At 36.6% G+C, this 20,000-nt stretch overlaps 2 protein-coding genes across 2 annotated transcripts in view; both read left to right on the forward strand.

The window, feature by feature from the left end:
* The window catches only part of LOC127641012 (T-lymphocyte surface antigen Ly-9-like), a 122,446-nt gene that overhangs the window by 21,413 nt on the left and 81,033 nt on the right, over positions 1–20,000 (forward strand). The window lies entirely within an intron of this gene.
* LOC127640882 (uncharacterized) lies at positions 6,631–9,514 on the forward strand. Its single transcript, XM_052123575.1, has 4 exons — positions 6,631–6,758; positions 7,492–7,651; positions 8,131–8,210; positions 8,952–9,514. The coding sequence occupies exons 1-4, from the start codon at positions 6,666–6,668 to the stop codon at positions 9,240–9,242; spliced, it is 624 nt and encodes a 207-aa protein (XP_051979535.1). The 5' UTR covers positions 6,631–6,665; the 3' UTR covers positions 9,243–9,514.

Genomic DNA, 20,000 nt, shown 5'->3' on the forward strand with positions numbered 1-20,000 from the left:
CTCTTAAAAAAGGGTTCCTCTGGGTTCTATATAGAACCCTGGGGTTCCATACTTGGCCAATAGAACCTTTTACCAAAAAAAATGGTTCTATGTAGAACCCTTGAGAGCAAAGAACCTTTTTTATTAAAATGGTTATAATTCATGTTTTATGACTGAAGTGTAAACTAAAGATTACACAATAATTATAGGCCTACACAACACATTCACAACACTTTTTGAGTCAAGACCCATGAAAATGACTGCTGTAGTCAAAAACAAGAGTCAAAAAATATTAATATCTAGTCAATGTATGATTTGAGCTTTGCCTTTAAATAAAAAATAAAATGACCAGGTGTTTTCTTTATTTTGTATTCCATATTGTGATGGCTTTAATCATAGGTTTTAATCTGTCGAAGGTAACATTAAAAAATAATTATCGTAAAAATGCCCTCTGGTGGCGTATATGCGTTGCATCATCCTTGAATTCCTATTGGTGGATTGGCGAAGATGAACCTCCGAGAGACAAGTTGACTGACAGTTTGGCAAATTTTTCAAACTGAGGAGTCCGCCATTTCTTCCCGTTTATACCCTCAGGTAAGTTACGTTTTTACATTTTTAAAATAATTTTAATGAAATATTTAGTATTGTAGTTAATAGTTATATTGGTTAGACTAGCCCAATATTTACCTCAGACACTGCTGTGTAACGTTAGCAGTGACGGGCTTCGTCAGCCGTCCGTTCAGAAAGCCCTGTTAAATTGTTTTTCCTCCGGTTTTAAATTATTGAAGTTACAGTCTCCCTTTATTTCCTTGTTAATGTTAATTAAATTGTCAATAACAATAAGACAGCTGTGTTATAAGGAGACGAGCTTCGAGACAGAAGCGTGAATTTTAATTTCAATGAAGCGCGCGCTCGTTGTTCGTTAACGGTACATTAACGATAAGCGCCAATTCAAATATAAGCGAACCGGGTGGAAGACGGAGGTGTATGATATGTGAATGTTTGTCGCAGTTTCACACATACTCAGGCCTGTGTTAACAGGTGTAACGTTAGAAGTTCTTAAAGGTGCCCTAGAATTTGAAATTTAATTTATCTTGGCATAGTTAAATAACAAGAGTTCAGTACATGGACATGACATACAGTGAGTCTCAAACACAATTGTTTTCTCCTTATTTAAATCTCGTTTTTGAAAAACCCCCCTGAAAATAGGTGAATCTCCACATAACACCAACTGTGACGCAACAGTCGAGATCATTAATATGTACGCCTCCAAAAATTTGCATATGCCAGCCCATGTTCAATGCCAGGCGGAACTGCGCAGCCGAATCATCGAAACAAGCGAGGGTCATAGGGAAAATGACAGATCATGGAAATAAATGTTATGTTCCAGGCTGTGCAGGGGATGTGAGGACTTTTCATACCCTTTCCACAGAAAAGAAATGTCAACAGGCGTGGTTGATGTTTATCTATAATCGGATACCGCAACAGTTTAATTCGAAGTTGTTAGTTTGCTCTGCCCATTTCACAGACTTATTTTCTAACCTGGCACAATATCATGCAGGCTTCTCTCAGCGTCTCATACTGAAGAAGGGGGCAATTCCAACTATATTCCCGCAAGCGGTAAGTAGTGAATTTATTAATGATAATTTACACTGTGTTAGATCCAGCGCAAGATCCTAGTACAGTAACAAATAGTAAACTCCAAGTAACGAGCATAACTAAATAGTATGACAAAAGTATTTACGCTGAGGTTAATATTTCTTGCCTGTGTTGTCATATAAATCTACAAAATAATACTGTAGATACATATGTAAATTCCCTTTTGTCAAATAATTTCAATTTCGTCTATTTCATCAACAACACGTCAGGGGCTAACTACGTTAATTTAGTTGCTCACAGATAATGTTACCTCACTCGATCCTTCTAGCTAACGTCACATTCTCCACCACATAAGATGAAGCTATATTTATTTGACAAGGCATCTAACGTTAGTCCATTTGTTAAAATGTTTTAATTTTCGAAAACTGACATAGGCCTATGATTATTTTGCACGCTTGTATTTCACATAGACAGAGTGAAACAGCCAATCAGAGCAGAACTAGTATTCATGGTCCTTCCAAATAAGGTAAAAACAGACCATTTCATTCTAGGGCCAATTTCTAGAGTTGAAAATGGGTCTGTAAAACCATATCTGGACATTTGAAATGCCCTTAAATAAGCCAATACCCTCTATGTAGATATCAGAGACAAAATTAAAATATTATTTCAACACATTCTAGGGCACCTTTAACTTTGGCCCGCGAGGTACACTGTTGTGCAGTTTTTAGCTCCAACCCAGATCAGACTGTTAACGTTACTTTTCAGTAATCCCGAAGATCTTGATTAGCTTGTTTAGATGTGTTTTATCAGGGTTGGAGCTAAACTCAGCAGGAAAGTGGACACTAACGTTACAGTTGAGAACTGCATTAATGTTGGTCTGCATTAAAACTGTGCACGGTTCCAGTGCAGCGTTCGTATACGCACATACCATAGTCTATGTTTAGCTAACGTTACTGTGATGCATGCGTTTAAAGTGATGATAGCACATGGTTAAATTTAGCATTCAAATGTTCTAAAGCAAAACATGTTTAGGTGTGTTTAATGCATAGTTTGTTTGTGAAGTGTTATTTATGCTTTGTTTTCTTTTCCCCCCCAGATAACCATGGTTGATATATGGTCAGTAGATGACACGTGCCACTGGCTTCAAACTATAAACCTCATTGATGCAAAAGAAAGTTTCAGAGGTACAAATGAAAATTTATAAATGTACATTTTGTGATGTTGTGAAATTTCAACTCACAAAGTTTCTAACTCACCTGCAAGTGCAACATAACCACCAAGCTGATTTTAGTGTTACCTGTAACATTGAGGGATGTTTTAGAAGATATAAGACTGTTGCAAGTTACAGAAACCATATCTATCGAAACCACAGACAAGCTTTGCAACATCCCCAATTTGAAAACGCTACTGTAGTTGAAGACGACAATGAAAGTGAGGAGGAGGTGCCTGAAGATGATCTGCTAGAGAACAACCAAAATTCTTTGCCTGAAATTGATTTGGAAACGGTGTTATTGGGACTGAGACAGCATGTAGCCCTCTTTATATTAAATCTTCAAGAAAAACATTTACTTCCTAAAGCAACTCAGGATACCATTGTTTCCAGCTTGGAGTTCATCTTGAAATTTTTCCAACAAAATTATTTTGAAATCATAAAATTCCACTTGACCAAATCTGGGTTTAAACTAGAGGACCAGGAAGACTTGGATAACTTGCTAAATAATCAGACACTTATAGAAAGTGTGTTTGCCTATGTTCAGTCAGATTATCAACTTTTCAAATATTGCAAAGAACATCTACATTTAGTGGAGCCAGTTAAGCACATTCTTGGAACCAATAGCCAGGGGAAGGAGGACACATTTCAGTATGTGCCTATCATTGATGTTCTGAAGACTCAGTTGGAGAAACATGACATATTTGAATCATATCGAAGAACCTGTGAACAAGCCCCGAGTACAGATTTTTTAAGCAGTTACACAGATGGAGAATTCTTTTATGAGAGCCCCTTTTTTGGAGATCCTAATATTTTAAGATTACATCTCTACACTGATGAATATGAAGTGGTAAACCCCTTGGGGTCTAAAAGATCAGTTCACAAATTAGCAGCCTTCTATTTTATGATTGGCAATCTTGAATCTAACTGCAAATCACAATTGAGGCATATACATTTGTGCTTACTTGTAAGAAATCAATTTCTAAAGAAGTATTCATACAGAGACATCTTGCTGCCGCTGATTAATGACCTGAAACTGTTGTACACTGAAGGACTGCAGGTCAGTGTAAATGGTCACAACATCAATTTGAAATGCGCTCTTGCCACTATTTCAGCTGACAACTTGTCTGCTCACAGCCTGGCAGGTTTCACCTGCTGCTTTAGTAGTGGACGGATCTGTCGCTTTTGTATGATCAGCTACAAAGACCTAAGGTCTCACGTTAACGAAGATGATGTAATAATTCGATCTTCTCAGGTACATCAGTACCATCTGCAAGCACTCAGAGAAAGTACTGGAATATCCAAACAGACATATGGTGTGGTCAGTGAGTGCCCTTTCACTGAGCTGAACTACTTTGATGTAACAAAAAACTTTCCCCCTGACTTAATGCACGATTTTCTGGAGGGTGTGGTGCCTCTTGTGATTACCAGAGTTATCCAGGCATTACATTTTTTGCACATTGTCTCATTAAGTCAGATAAATGCAGAATTGGATGCATTTAACATAGGCAGGAATGAACGGGCTAACCTCCCTCAGAAACTTCCACATTGTGTGCTAAAGAAAAACACACTACCAGGGTCTGCTGCTCAGGTCTGGTGCCTCTTCAGGATTTTGCCATTTCTCATTGGACATTACATTCCAGTAGGTGAGGTGCACTGGGACATTTACCTGAAGTGTAGGGATATAGCAGATGTGATTTTGTCCCCCACCATACAAAGGAAAATCATCCCTTTCCTAAGCCTTCAGATAGGCGAATTCCTGTCCTCCTTCCAGTCTGTATTCCCTGAGACTTTCACTCCGAAACTACACTTTCTCATTCATTATCCACAACTGATACTAAAGTTTGGGCCTCTGAAACAGTTGTGGTGCATGAGATTTGAGGGAAAGCACCAATACTTCAAGCGATTAGCCCACAACACGTGTAACTTCAAGAATCTCAGCTACACCCTTGCCAAGAGGCACCAGTTAAGGCAGTGCTGGGAACTGACATCACTGGATTCCTTGCGTCAGAACAACTACACGGAGGGTGAACGGGTAGTACCTTTTCGAGCATTACCACTGGAGATACAGAAAGGTGTGATTGGAAGAAGTGAGACAGAGGATATTCAGGGTGACGAGAGGCTTGGTGTGTGTAGCTCTCTTATGACCAACAACGTGAAATACTGTGTGGGAGACAACTTAATTATAGATCTTGTGGAGGAGGACATCCCAATCTTTATAAAGATTGTGAAGATTTTATGCAGTTCAGGGGTGCTTGGATGATCTTTGGCAAGCTGCGGATACCAATAACATTTGAAAGACATTTCCATGCTTTCAAATTGGAGGACCAGAAGGAGTGGATTCTGGTGCAGCCAGGGGAGGAGAAAGAATTTCATCCTCTTGACACACATGTGCATGATGACACTAAGTATATTACATTATATCACAGCATGCAATCTTCTAGGTAAATATATTGTACTTCTGTGGCATGTCTCTCTTATTTATTAATTCTTCTATAGAATATGAAATATTTGGTTGTTTTTTTTACAGAGCAGCAAATTGATGGGGAGACTCTGCTGGGTCTCACAGAAAGGATGGTGGAAAGACTTTTCCTGTAATGAAACATCAGGTGACATTTATGAAGGAGCTTAATAAGTTAAAAAAGTAAGTCTGTACTGTTAAATATTAAACATTGTGGTTAAATATAAAACAAACTTATGCTAACCAAGCTTAAAATCCTTATCTTAATTTATATTTTTATTTTTATTCAAACAGCCTGGAAACTGAAGTGCCTCAAATATCTTGTACTCCGTATGTATCATTGTTTTAAAGTTTAAACAGACTGTATTGTGGCAAGTAAAATGAATATCCTGTATAAAAGACTTCAACGTTGTATTCATGTTTACAGACAAGAACCCTGTGAGAATGAGGGCTCATTTGTTGCCCAACCTTGGCCAGCATTATACAACCTGCCTGTCTTTCCCCTGAATTGCAAGCAGCTTTGCAGAGGAAGGATCCGGCTTTAAGAAGAAGGACAAGTCTCACATCCGTGCATTACTGATTCAAGTGTTGTTTGACAGCATCACTAAGCACACCTGGTACAGTATTGTATTTTATAACAGTTAAATGTATTTTATGTTTTTGGTTGTTGGGTACTGAAATAATATATTTGATTATTTCTTAGGTACCCAAATCATAAAATGTATGGAGATGTTCTGGGGAGTTTGATCACCTGCTTTCCATTTTTGAAGGATGGCAGCTCCTCTGGTTATGTATGAACGTATTGCTGCTCTTTTAATATTGTGAAAATATTGAGATAATTGCCATTAAAAAATCTCACACAGAAAAAAATCTATTTAAAAAGAAAGTATAAATGTGTCTACAGGATACCTTGTTGGAATGCCTTAGAAACAAATTTAAAAAGAAAGGATTCCCTTGGTTAGCTCATCAATCGTCCTGCAAATGAAGGAGAAGTATGGGATCAAAAGGAAGTGTGCTGGACAAACATATTCTGAGGGACTTAGTCAACAACAAGAGGCAAGTTCAGTTCAATAAATTTGATTTTGAAGGTAGATTAAATTAGTCTTAACATGAAACACATGTTGACAATTATTTCAGAGTGCAAAATGTAGAAGAGAACCATTGGATATAATGGCTAGTGATGGGAAGTCTGGCTCTTTTCAAAGATTTAATTTAAGATTGATGTTTCAATCTTAAATATTTTATTCTATGACTTTGATTCATATTTACGTACTGCACAATACTGTTTTTCTACCTCAGATTGTGTTGGACCTGGAAGTAATGGGTGAGGATGAGACAAGTTTCCAGGAACACATTAATGCCATCACCCTGGAGTTGCAGTAAAAGCAACCCCAGTTACTCTGAGGTCAAGAACGGATGAAGCGCACTCTTTTCAAAAGAGTACAGATTATGGACAGGCCTGCAGCTGAAGTAATGGAGCAGTTTCCTTTTCTTGGGGTGCCACAGCTTGTGAGTAAACACTGTTACATTTTGTGCCAGGCAAATAAGAAAAATCTGTGTATATTATATTTCTGTGAATTCCTATAGCTCATTTGGTAGAGCAATGCGTTAGCAATGCAAAAGGGTATCCCAGGGAACACAAACTGATAAATGTATAGATTGAGCATAATGCAACTCCCTTTAGATAAAAGCGTCTGCCAAATACAAAGTATTTTATTTGATATAAAGTTCTTTTGTTTTATTCTTATTCTAATTGTATTATTTTAATTTTAGATATATACTTCTGTTAAAAATTGAGGTCATTTAGAAATGGGAGCTCTAAGCGTAAGTTCTACCGGGAAGACTCTAATATCACGTCATTCATTAACCACAGATCTAGCCAATCACCACTTCGACATATGCAGTATTTTTAAGCCTGGTTAACACCCATTACTAAGTTCGCAGAAACTGGCCCGGCTCACTCACCCAGCGTCTCGATTGCAACCATAATGACAAATTGCAAATTGAATAGAAAAAAAATGTTACATGGTATTTCAATCAAATGGGATTCAACGTCTGTAATAATTTTGATTACTTTACCACGCCCACTATTTTTCTTATTGAAAATTATGTCTCGGAAATACATCACTATATGGTAGTCAATTGCAACCTCCAGTTCATGCTGACTTTAAGGAACTTGTTCGGCTGAAAGTGTGTAATTTGGATACAAGCACCAGAAGTAAACAAATGTTTTGTATTTAAGATGCTGCATGAAATGACAATGAGGTTTGGAACAGACTTGGCGAAGAACATGGAAACATCTCTAAATGAAATGGCCCCAAACATCATCAGGAGTGCAAAAGAAGGAAGTCAAAAAAACCTCTACGCAAATCTCATTGGACCAGCAGAGGAAACCACAGAGGGTAACAACACCATATATTTTTTTCCCATCCAACCTATCTGTTCCATGCCCAGTGTAAAGTTGCATTGTCAATTTAAAGGTAGCTCCTATAAATTGTATAAGTGAAAACATGTATTAAAATAATGTAAATATTAAAGGAATAGTTTACCCAAAACATTTCATAATTTACTCACCTCTTGTCATTTCAAATCTTTATGACTTTCTTCTTCAGAACACAAAAGATGTTTTAAAGGATGGTAACCGAACAACGGCGGTGCCCATTGACCTGCATTGGTTTTGTGTCCATATAATAGAAATGGGTACCAGCATTGTTTGGTTACCAACATTCTTGAAAATATATGTTTTTGTGTTATGCCGAAGAAGGAAAGCCATATAGGTTTAAAATGACAAGAGTGAGTGAATGATGACAGAATTTTCATTTTTGGGTAAACTTTAATTGATTTCTGTACCTAATGTACAATCATTTGTATCTGTTTATAGGTCTCGTTAGGAATGCTGCACTCATTTTATTGCCAGCACTATTTAAAGAAAATGCCACTTTCCTCTACTGTGTGGATAGTGTAAGTATAGAGTCTTCTGTAGTTTCATTAACATTTGATGCACTTGACTTGAATTAAAGGAACTGTTTATGCAAATATAAAAATATTAGTCAGTCTACTCACCCTTATGCCAAATTTTTTAAATTTACCCTTTAATTTACTCTCTCTTCCTTAGTCATAAGTTTTGGACTGTTTCTACTGCTATGTACTGTTATTGAATTGCACCCCAATTTTGAGTGCATCGATCATAAAGAAAATCTATACAACTCCAGGGTTTAATACTTGTCTTCTAAAGCCAAATGGTACGTTAGTGAGAATAAAAAGATTAAATTTGCCAAGATAGGTTACTATAATTAGACTATGTATAGATAAGAGAATAACATGCAATGGGGTGGCACATGAGCTCCACATTAATTATTATGAGTCTTGTTGGCCCTAGCTGTCATATCTGTGTTGTGTCATGAACGATTCAGTCACAAGAACGAAAGAACCAATGAGATTCCAAGTAATCAAAGTGGAGCTGATGTGGTAGCATGTTGAATGTTCTTCAGTCATCCGTAATGTTGACATTAAAACACATTACAAAGCTAGAAAGAGCCAGGATATTATTAAATATATCTCAGATTTTGTTTAAGTGAAGAAACAAAGTCATACACATAGGTTGGCTTGTTGGTGAGTAAATTATGGGGTAATTTTAAGTCTATTCGATGACATCTTTTAATTGGTGAAAAGCACTCAAAAGGTGAAATGTTTGTTTTACAGGAACCCAAAGGTCCTACACCCACCATTGTGTTTAACGGCTCTCCTGATCCCCTCAAGGCTGAAAGTGTCAGCATTATAATGGACAACGTGACCATTATAAGAGAGGCAGACATCGACATGACACAGGCTGTGGAATGCCTGTTTGCTGTCTATTTTCTTTTCAATGTGCAATACCCGGTTCACATTAAGCACACAATGACTTTTATTCAAAAATACATGCTTAAACTTAGGCAAGAGCATGTCAAAAGAACACCAATACCTGTACTAAAAATGTACAGTCAACTTCTGTAAATTGTAGTGATATTTAATACGTTTTAATTGTTCATGTATTGTTTTTTATCTGCATTGTCAAATATCAGAAAATATATTTTTTTCTTGTACAGTACTTAACTTTTACATGTATCTCTGAAATATGTACATACAGTACATAAACAATCTTATTTATATTTATTGCAAAGCGAAAATGCTTAAATTAAATAATTCACACTAAATGGTTGAATGTAATAAAACATCTTAAATGTAAAAAGGTTTTGCTGTCTAATACAGTATACAGAGGTGCAATTTTAAACGTCACTAATATTTTTTGTATAATCAATTGAATAAATTAATTTATGAACTTTCTGGATTGATTATATTTTCTTATTCAATAATAATTATCTCGTTTAATAATAAAGAACCCTTAAATGGTTCTATATAGAACCATCTAACTTGGATTCAAAGAACCATTTGGGGTTCTTTTTATGGAACCCATTAAAATGGTTCTATATAGAACCATTTTGGAGTTCCATATATGAAGCGGATGATAGAACCATTTCTGGTTCTAAATAGAACCATTTCTTTTAAGAGTGTACAAGTCTTTTTTGCTTTTATGTTGACAATATTCTCCAAACAGATGCTAGTTCTTGATCTCCTGGAGAAAATGAATGAAATTTGGCTTGGACCTGACCATTTCTCCTTGTGTAGGTGGAATTACCCAAAATAATAAAAAGTTGCACCAGAAAAATCTAATTATTTTTATTATTATTATTGTCATAGGAATAATATATACATATATCAAAATTATTTAGCTTGAATATAGTTTTGGTTTTCCTTCTGATAAAATGTTCCATATCCACCCAATTCTTTTGAAAAAGATGGACAATAGATTATTTTTCTGTTGAGCAAAAATCACAGAATAATCAATATCCAAATTAAATCTCTCTAATACACCTATAGCTGGATATATACCATATAAAACTTTGTTTGTAACCTCTTTTACTGTATTATTTAAACAATATTTTTCACAAATATTCCAAGCTTAATCCACATTGTTCCACAATGAACTTTAATGAGTAGCTGTTTCAGCATATTATAATATTTCTAATACGTTTGTTGGTACAATTGTGTTTAAGGATATTCATATCTCCAATAAACATACTTTCTTTAACATATATTGTCTCAGAAATATCACTTCCACAAGCTCTTATAAAATGTGTAACCTGCTGAGGTATGACGTCAACCACAACAGGAAACTCTTTTGGTGTAACTGGAAACCCAAATTTATCCAAGAATTCACTATAAGTGAACAAATTACCGTTTGAATTTAAAAGTTGTCTAACTAACACAATATTATTTTCATACCAACTTTTATAGAAGAGAGGTCTATTTTTATATTGAATGCTTCTATTATTCCAAATAATATATTTATTTGGGGGAAAATTGTGCTTAAACACCAGCATCCAAGCTAATAAAGCTAAAAAAAAATAGCTAATTTCACAGTTGTCAATTTTATAATCAGATCTCAACAAAAGATCTATACCACCCAACATATGAAACACATAGGCTACTTTGGAAATGTGTACCACATGCTGTCATTTTCTTTCATGAATTTAATTAACCAATTAACCGTAAGCACAGATAACCCACCTTTCGGAGCACGACTTGAGTCTTATCTCATCTACCAGTGACGCTTGATTCAACTTCCCGCGTCTACTGCGCAGATATCAACTACGCAACTGGGTTGTAGGTTGCCAGGTTGAGGTCACAAATGGGTTGAAATTTGTATGATGTGTCGATTGTGTGAGTATGATGCGTTTCATACAAGATCTGGCAACTGGACAACCTTGGAATAATATATTGATGTGATTATTCATAACGAGGTTTGGGCCATATGGGAGAAATAACAAAATGGGAGGGAGCCGGGAGATGGGATGTGAATACGGCAGACTCCCGGGAAAAACGGGAGTGTTGACAGATATACCGCGGACAGACGACTTATTGTTTTTTACTATTTGACTATCTTTGAAAGCATCGATACACAACAATGAAGTTTACGAGGATGAAGAGTGTTTGCTTTCTTGTATTTCTTAAAGATAATGGTCTTTTACTCTGAAGTGGTCATCTTGATCATTGGGGCAAAACCCGCTTGCGGTCACATGTCGAGACACCTGTGCTCTGTTTCTTTCATTGTTTTTAGAGCAAACATTTTAATTTTTTTTGTTTTTCATTAAACGCTTACAATGGCTGATTGGATGAATTTGAAAATCAGTTTTATTTAAGTAAATATTTTCTAAATTGGTGTCCTGGGTGCACGGGCCAAAAACTCCAGCCCTAGCCCGACCCCAGCCCGAAAACAAATGGAATTATTCAGCTCGAGCCCGACGCCAATATTTAAGCTCTCTGACGGGCGCTCTCTCTAATGCAATTCAATTCAATTCAATTCAAATGAGCTTTATTGACATGACAAATTGTACATTGTATTGCCAAAGCATTTATATGAGCATGAAAAGAGTAGAACAAATTCTGTATTGAACAAGTGTGTCATTTAAAATAAATAAATAAATAAAATAAAAAATTTTAACAGTGTATACTTTCATTGGTGTTTGTTTGTGTGTAAATCTTTATGCACGCTCTCTCTAATACACGCAAACACACATGCTACTAGGTAAAGTTATTATAGGCCTCAAATATAAAGGTAGTGCCACCGGCAATCAAATATTATTACCGACTATCCATTACAGAAAAGTATAAGCATGCAGTAGATAACAAGCTGATCAGGCAGCAAATGTAAATAAAGATGTACGGCCTACCTTTCTTTGATGTGAAGAAACTGGAGAACAATGTTTCAAATAACTCTTCGCCAACTGGCTAATGTAAAAAATAAATAATAAATCGTTGAACTGTGTAAAGGCTGAACACTGTTTATTGGCGGTGTTGTGAAGAAAAAGAATCGCATCCACCGTTGAAGGCTTCAGAGCTGTTCTCCTCTCCTCCAGCGTCCTCCCTGCTGTGCTGAAAACGCACATGTACATGCATATAGGCTATGTATAATATTTATAATATTAATTATAGTATTAAAATATATTATATTATTTATAGGCTATATATTACTTGTAATATTAGTGCGCGATTATGGGCACAATGAAAGGAGAGAAGTTAAAGGAGCCCGAGTCCGACCCGAGCCGTATCTATTAAAAAATAAATTAGCCCGAGCCCGACACGAATTGACTCAGCGTGTCGGGCTCCTTCGGGACCCGACGGGCTTGCAGACCTCTAGTAAGAGAAGAGGAGAGAGTGCTGCACTTGTGATGTGTTTAGTTATCATGTTGGTTTCGATCATTTTATTGAAGTTTCCTGAAGGAAAATCCTTCTTGTGTTTCTTGTCTAAATGAAGACTTAACAAATTGGTGATGAGGACGTTTGACTGAGAATGGCATCAGTAAGTGTTCCGTTTCCAAGCCCTTTTTGTCTTGTCCCGGTGAGTCCGCAATACCAATTGTAACATGAAACAATTGTGCAATACATTGCTGCATCGAGAGATTTGGCTACTACTTGTGAATTTGCTGATAATCTAGATCAGTGTTTCCCAAACTGGGGTAGGTCTACGAGAGGTGACAATGGGGGTACGTGAGGTGACAATGGGGTGGGTGAGGTGACAATGGGGGTACGTGAGGTGTCAATGGGGGTACGTGAGGTGTCAATGGGGGTACGTGAGGTGACAATGGGGGTACGTGAGGTGTCAATGGGGGTACGTGAGGTGACAATGGGGGTACGTGAGGTGACAATGGGGGTACGTGAGGTGACAATGGGGGTACGTGAGGTGACAATGGGGGTACGTGAGGTGTCAATGGGGGTACGTGAGGTGACAATGGGGGTACGTGAGGGGTCAATGGGGTTACGTGAGGTGACAATGGGGTTACGTGAGGTGACAATGGGGGTACGTGAGGGGTCAATGGGGGTACGTGAGGTGACAATGGGGTTACGTGAGGTGACAATGGGGGTACGCAAATAACATTCTGATATTTGCCGTTCTTTCAATTTCATCACAGTCTAAAATAACATTCAAACCCAGTTCATGTATTTCTCACTGGCAAAAATGATTGTGTGTGCTCTAGTGTAGAAACACCAAAATGTCACGAAGGTCAGAAAAATATGCAATGAAATAATCTTAGATTTTGCGGTTAAAAAAATTGCATCTCACAAGTAATGTGTTTGCTGCCAGTCTTGTTTGTGTTGTTATTTTGTAATAACATGACAGTGCACAAGAAAGCTGTGGATAGAGGTATGAGGGCGGGTTGGAGGATTGAGGGAGGGGCAAACTAAGACATAAGTACTCCAGTGCACAACTGAGCTGAACAGATACACGAGTGGCTGGTTGGAAAGCAAGTCTCTGAAGGAGAAGATCTGTTCTTTTAATGAGATGAAAATCATATTGTACTTTCTCTTTCTGTATATTCTGCAAACATTCGGTGAGTATTTTGTAATAGCTTTAACATATGAGGACTGATTCATTTGATTTCTCATTCAGTGCTTTACATTATTAAAACATGATACATGATATGATTTGAAGTTACTTAAAGTACCTTGTAAATACTATGATGATGATTGTTATTTAAAACAGTATTTGACTAAACTCGATATACACTGTAGGATTTGTACAGTGCTTTAAGATTGTTACTTGACTGTGTGATATACTTAAATTCATACATGACTCCATAGGCGGAGGGTGAACCAACTCCAGGGCAAGGCTAAGATGTGCGCTTCCCCTTGATGCATTTAAATCGATTTTTGTAGGTTTTAATCAACGTGTCGCCTAGCAACAACTTAAACGTCCCAGTATAAACGCTCCCGTTAACTAATTTGTTATTAACGCGACTACGTTTACAAACTGTTAGCAAAAAAGCAATCAGTACTAAATAATAATCAGCCAATATAAATAAACACTGCCTTATCTAATGCAGCAAAATCCTGCGTTTAGACCAGGCATCATATGCGTTGATGATGTCCTCGTTATTTAGTTTTGTGGTTATGTCACTCTCAATATGCAGCAGACTCAAGGAAAGGCCTGATGCAGCCAGACTCACCGGCTGTATCTGTTGATATCTGTGAAGATGAGCTTTCTTCTAAGTTTTTGTCAGATATTTGCACACTTGAATTGGATGGGTAAGGGCTGTTGTTTAGATCGTTGCAGCTTAAAGTCTTCTTCTTGAAAAATGTTCTTATATCCATTATGTCAACTAAATTGGATGCCAGCTCAAAATTAGCCTATAGCCTAAATCACTTTTTTTTTCCTCTAAAGCATAAACCCGCGGTTTTAGGCGAGTGCGGTTATGGGTGTCATTAACATTTTTTTTTAAATGAACGAATTTGTATTTAAAGTGATCACAATTTAATAAAAACATTGTAATTTATGAATTATATTGCTTTCATTTATTTAAAATTTGTTTATCGAAAGAAAAAAATCCGGCATACATGAATTATCTCTGCGCGTGCGCACCGCATGCAATTTACGCTTTCCACAGACCACAGCTGAGCCAGCTCAGCCGCGCTTATCATTTGGTTTTGGAGTGGAGGAAACTGATCCTAGACCAGCAATTATGGGCAGCTTTTCTCTATAAAAGCAACTAGTAGTAGCAGGCAGGCTGCTTTTGAGGGATACATTTTCACTCTCGAATTTTATATTGCTAGTCTCAAGTCCGTGGCCAGGGGAAGGCTAAGCCTTCCCCAGCCTTACACACGCTCCGCCTATGACTCTCAGTTGCTGGTTTTATGTTGCGAGGTAAGAGAAGAGGAGAGAGTGCTGCACTTTAGTTAACCCAATTTACTTACACATGCGCGTGCGCAATACGACAATAAACGACACACGTCCCAGCACGGCAGCGTTAGGTTTGGAGCTCAACAGTACCAAAGACAAACCCCCACACAGGGAACATACCGGCTTTATAACTTTGAGGACATTAATCAAATGAACAACAGGTGTGCGGTCCCATTCACCACCAAATGAGACAGGGTGGAAACACTGCAAACACATGGTCCCTCCTGTTGTTTAAACAGATTACTGAGAACGGGTTGATATATAGAAGATCCCCAATAATCCACTAATTTGGTTGTCTTTTGGCCCCCAATGTCCTCATTCTTGTCCACCTAATTAAGAAATGTTTTGACTGTTTTTATTTATTTATTATTTATTTGATCATAGTAGATTGCTGCCAACTTGGAAATGTAGGCCTATAATAACTATTACAAAATATGAGTATTTACACATAAAGGGCAAGAACCAAAGGATACGGAAAATGAATTTATTGCTCGAATATGAGCCTAAAAAGTGCATAAAGAAAAACCCGAACGGAACAAATGGACAATATTAGTGCAAAATAAAGAATAAAAAACGGAAACAAAGATACGGCAAAATAATCATCATTTTTGATTGATAATTTAATTAGAAAAAAGCCATTTAACTTGTCCATGTAGTTTTTTTTTTTTTTTTTTTTTAACTTTTTTATGCTAAGCACCCCAATATGACAATCACTATGGAGGACCCCCTCCTAAAATATAGGCTATAAATCGCTATATATGTTTGTGTACAAAAGACCAGAGAAAGATTAAGTGTGATATTATCAAGGACAATTCAATAATCAGCTTTTACATTGCTATTGTATTACTTCTAGAACCAACATCAATTATTAAAATATGAGAATGCATCATGTATTAATTAAAACCATCGACTATTATCATCCATTTAAACCGCCAATATCAACCATCAGTTTTACAGCGTGTTCATGTGTCGCATAAACTGCAACACAACACATAAAACCAGTTTATATGAGTAATTACATACATGTATTGTGTTGTTTTAAGATTCAGCAGTATTGATTTGTAATGTTGTAATATTGCTCAAAATATTCTTGCGTTGGTAATTTCTTTGATGCGGTTACAGACAGCCCTGTGTCACTCCAGGGGAAATATGAGTGAGTCAGGGAGGGGCACATAAGTACTCCAGTGCACAAAAAACCGTGGATAGAGGTATGAGAGCGGGTTGGAGGATTGAGGGAGGGGCAAACTAAGACATAAGTACTCCTGTGCACTACTGAGCTGAACAGATACACGAGTGGCTGGTTGGAAAGCAAGTCTCTGAAGGTGAAGATCTGTTCTTTTAATATGATGAAAATCATATTGTACTTCCTCTTTCTGTATATTCTGCAGACATTCGGTGAGTATTTTGTAATAGCTTTAACATATGAGGACTGATTCATTTGATTTCTCATTCAGTGATTTATATTATTAAAACAGAATACATGAAAAGATTTGAATTTTATTTATTTATTTTCGTTTTTTAAACTCTTTAGGGGAAATTAAACATTATTTAACATTTCATATAAATAATGCTTTCATATTGCTGAAGTGTTGCAAGTGTTTTATGTTTATTTATTCAAACTTTTTACACCAAATTAAAAGAATATAAAACACTGAAAGCACTTGAGTGGAGAGATAACTGGGCATTAATGTTGCTATGATGCAGATGTGGAGCAGGTTTCTAAAGATACTCAGTAGTTTTGTCTGAAAACAGAGAATTGGAGCGCGCGAGAGAGGAGTGGACTATCTTATCTGGCCGTCGTCATAGCAGTCGCAATTTTGCCGGCATTTATAGCTCATGCGCATGCGCGTTCTAGAGATGATTTACAGAGATGTCTGTATGTAAAAGACGATTGGCTCTTTTAACTGCACGGGACTTCCTTTCTACACCCGTTGACTGTTCCAGTTTGCCCATTCATTTAAACGGAAGTGAGTAAAAATATCAACAGATTCCCCCCTCCATTGAGATGTTTCAAGTGTCAAAAATATGGACATGTGGCATCGGTGTGTAAAGGGAAACAACGGTGCGCAAGATGTAGTGGCAATCATGAGTACGGAAAATGTGAAGAAGGAGTGAAACCAAAGTGCTGCAACTGTGGAGAGGAGCATAGTGCGGCATATGGAGGGTGTCAGGTGAGAAAGAATGCTGTCAAGATACAAAATGTAAAAATAACGGAAGGAATAAGTTACGCTGAGGCCATAAAAAGAGTGAAAGGGACAGAACAGAGAAATGCACAAGAGAGTGCGGATGAACAAAGAATGCAGAGGCAGACCCGAGAGATAATAAGTAATAACACCATCAATATAGACAAACTGGCGTTTACCACCTTTATGGCGGAAGTAATAAATTGCTCAGCACAAACAGAAAGCCGTACAGAAAGAATAAGAATAATAATTAGAGCAGCAGAAAAGTACTTGCAGGCAGACGGATTAACAGTTGAACAGGTAAACGAGAAATTAAAGATGCAAATAACAAACTCGCAGGCTTCATGTGGAGGATTATAATGGTACTGATAATATTGCAATGGAATGCTAGAAGCCTAATAGCAAATGGGCAAGAATTTAAAAAATATATTGATGAATATGAAGAAAAACCACATATTATTTGCATACAAGAATCTTGGCTAAAACCTCATTTAAACTTTGTTGTTCCTCAATATGAAGTATTACGAAATGATAGGAAAATAAAAAATGGTGGTGGTGTAGTGACTAATTAAACAAGGATTAGAATTTCAGGAGATAGATGTGAATGGAGAAGTTGAATCGATAGTGGTGGAGGTAAGCACAAGAAATCAGAAAATTAGAATAATCAACTTTTATAATCCTTGTGATAGGATTAAAGAAGATTTAAAACAAAAAGTTGGTGGTGAGGGTAGTTTCAAATTAGTGTGGTGTGGGGATTTCAACGCACATAGTACAATGTGGGGTAGTGCAATTAATGATCATAATGGAAATATGGTGAAAAGTATATATTAGATGATAATGATCTAGTGTGTTTAAATGATGGAAGAGCAACAAGGATAGATGTAACAAGAGGTCATCAGTCAGCAATAGATTTAACTATAGTGTCTCAAAGTCTGGCAAGACAATGCAAGTGGGAAGTGCTTGATCAAACTACAATAGGTAGTGATCATTACCCCATCAGATGTGTAGTAGGTATAGAAGTGGAACAAAATATAAAACAGAAAATCCCCAGGTGGAAATTTAAAACGGCGGACTGGGAAAAGTTTAAGAAAGTAAGTGAGGCTAAATTGTTAGGAATTGTAAATGATAAACAGGAACCTGAGGAATTAAATAATACAATTAATGAGATCATTTGTAGTACCGCTGAGGAGGTAATTGGGAAAAGTTTAGGAGAAAGAAAAGGAAAAAGTGTACCATGGTGGACAGAGAACTGCAGTGAGGTAATCTCAATTAGAAATAAGGCGTTTAAAAAGGTAAAGAAAACATATTCCTTTCAGGATGTGATAATATTCAAAAGATCTCAGGCAGTGGTTAGAAGAGTAATTAGATCTGCTAAAAGAAAATACTGGAGACAATTCTACGATGAAATTGGTGAGAGTGTAGATATAAGTGAATTATGGGGAATGATTAGGAAAATGGGAGGGAATAAAATGTATAGAAATATACCTGTAATAATAGATGAGGACAAAAATATAATGATTGAAAGTGAAAAAGCAGAGGTGTTAGTAAAAGCATTTGTAAAGATACACAGTAATTGTAACATATCAGAGGATATGAGAAGGCAAAGAGAGCAAGCAATAAGAGATAATCCTAATATCATGGTCCAAAGAAGGCCGTCTGAAAACACTCTGGATGAAGATTTTACTTTATATGAACTCAAACAGGTATTGACAGGTTTAAGAAATACATCTCCAGGAAAGGATGATATATGTAATGAGATGATAAAGAAATTATCAGATATATCGTTGAATATCATATTGCATCTGTTCAATAAAGTATGGAAGGCAGGAAAACTCCCTTCTTCCTGGAAACATGGAGTAGTTGTCCCAATAGCCAAACCTGGGAAAGATCATTCCAGAGCAGTTAACTATAGACCAATTGCACTAACATCAAACTTATGTAAAATAATGGAAAGAATGGTAATAGCTAGACTAAATTACACAATAGAAAATAAAAATATTTTATGCCCACATCAAAGTGGATTTAGAAAGGGTCGCAATACAATGGATTCTATCATATGTCTAGAATCAGAAATCAGGAAAGCATTTATAAATAAAGAAGTGTTAGTTGGAGTGTTTTTTGATGTGGAAAAAGCATACGATATGTTGTGGAAGGAGGGACTATTAATTAAGTTGGATAAAATAGGCATTAAAGGAAGGTTGTATAATTGGATAATGGATTTCCTTTTCAAGCGTACAATACAGGTCAAGATCGGTTCAAGTTACTCAAAAATATACACAATAGATAACGGTACTCCTCAAGGTAGTGTTTGTAGCCCAATATTGTTCAATATAATGATTAATGACATTTTTCTCAGGTAGGACAAGGAATAGGTAAATCCCTATATGCAGATGATGGAGCCATGTGGAAAAGAGGACGGAATGTTAAATTTGTTGAAAAAAGCATGCAGAGAGCAGTAGAGGAAGTGGAAAAATGGGTAAACATCTGGGGTTTCAAATTGTCAGTAGAAAAAACGCAAGTTATCTGTTTCTCAAAAAAGAAGAGTAGCCCACAAATAAAATTAAAATTATATGAACAAACATTAGAACAAGTATCGGAAATTCGATATTTGGGGTTGTGGATGGATTCAAAACTTAAATTTGACAGTCACATAAAGAAAATAATAGATAAGTGTAAAAAAGGAATAAATGTTTTAAGATGTCTGGCAGGGGTAGATTGGGGTGCAAGTCGGCAATCACTAAAAAGAATATATTGTGCAATGATCAGACCAATAATAGATTACGGATGCATAAT

This window comes from Xyrauchen texanus, chromosome 50 (genome assembly GCF_025860055.1).
Source record: "Xyrauchen texanus isolate HMW12.3.18 chromosome 50, RBS_HiC_50CHRs, whole genome shotgun sequence".
Classification (NCBI taxonomy): domain Eukaryota; kingdom Metazoa; phylum Chordata; class Actinopteri; order Cypriniformes; family Catostomidae; genus Xyrauchen; species Xyrauchen texanus.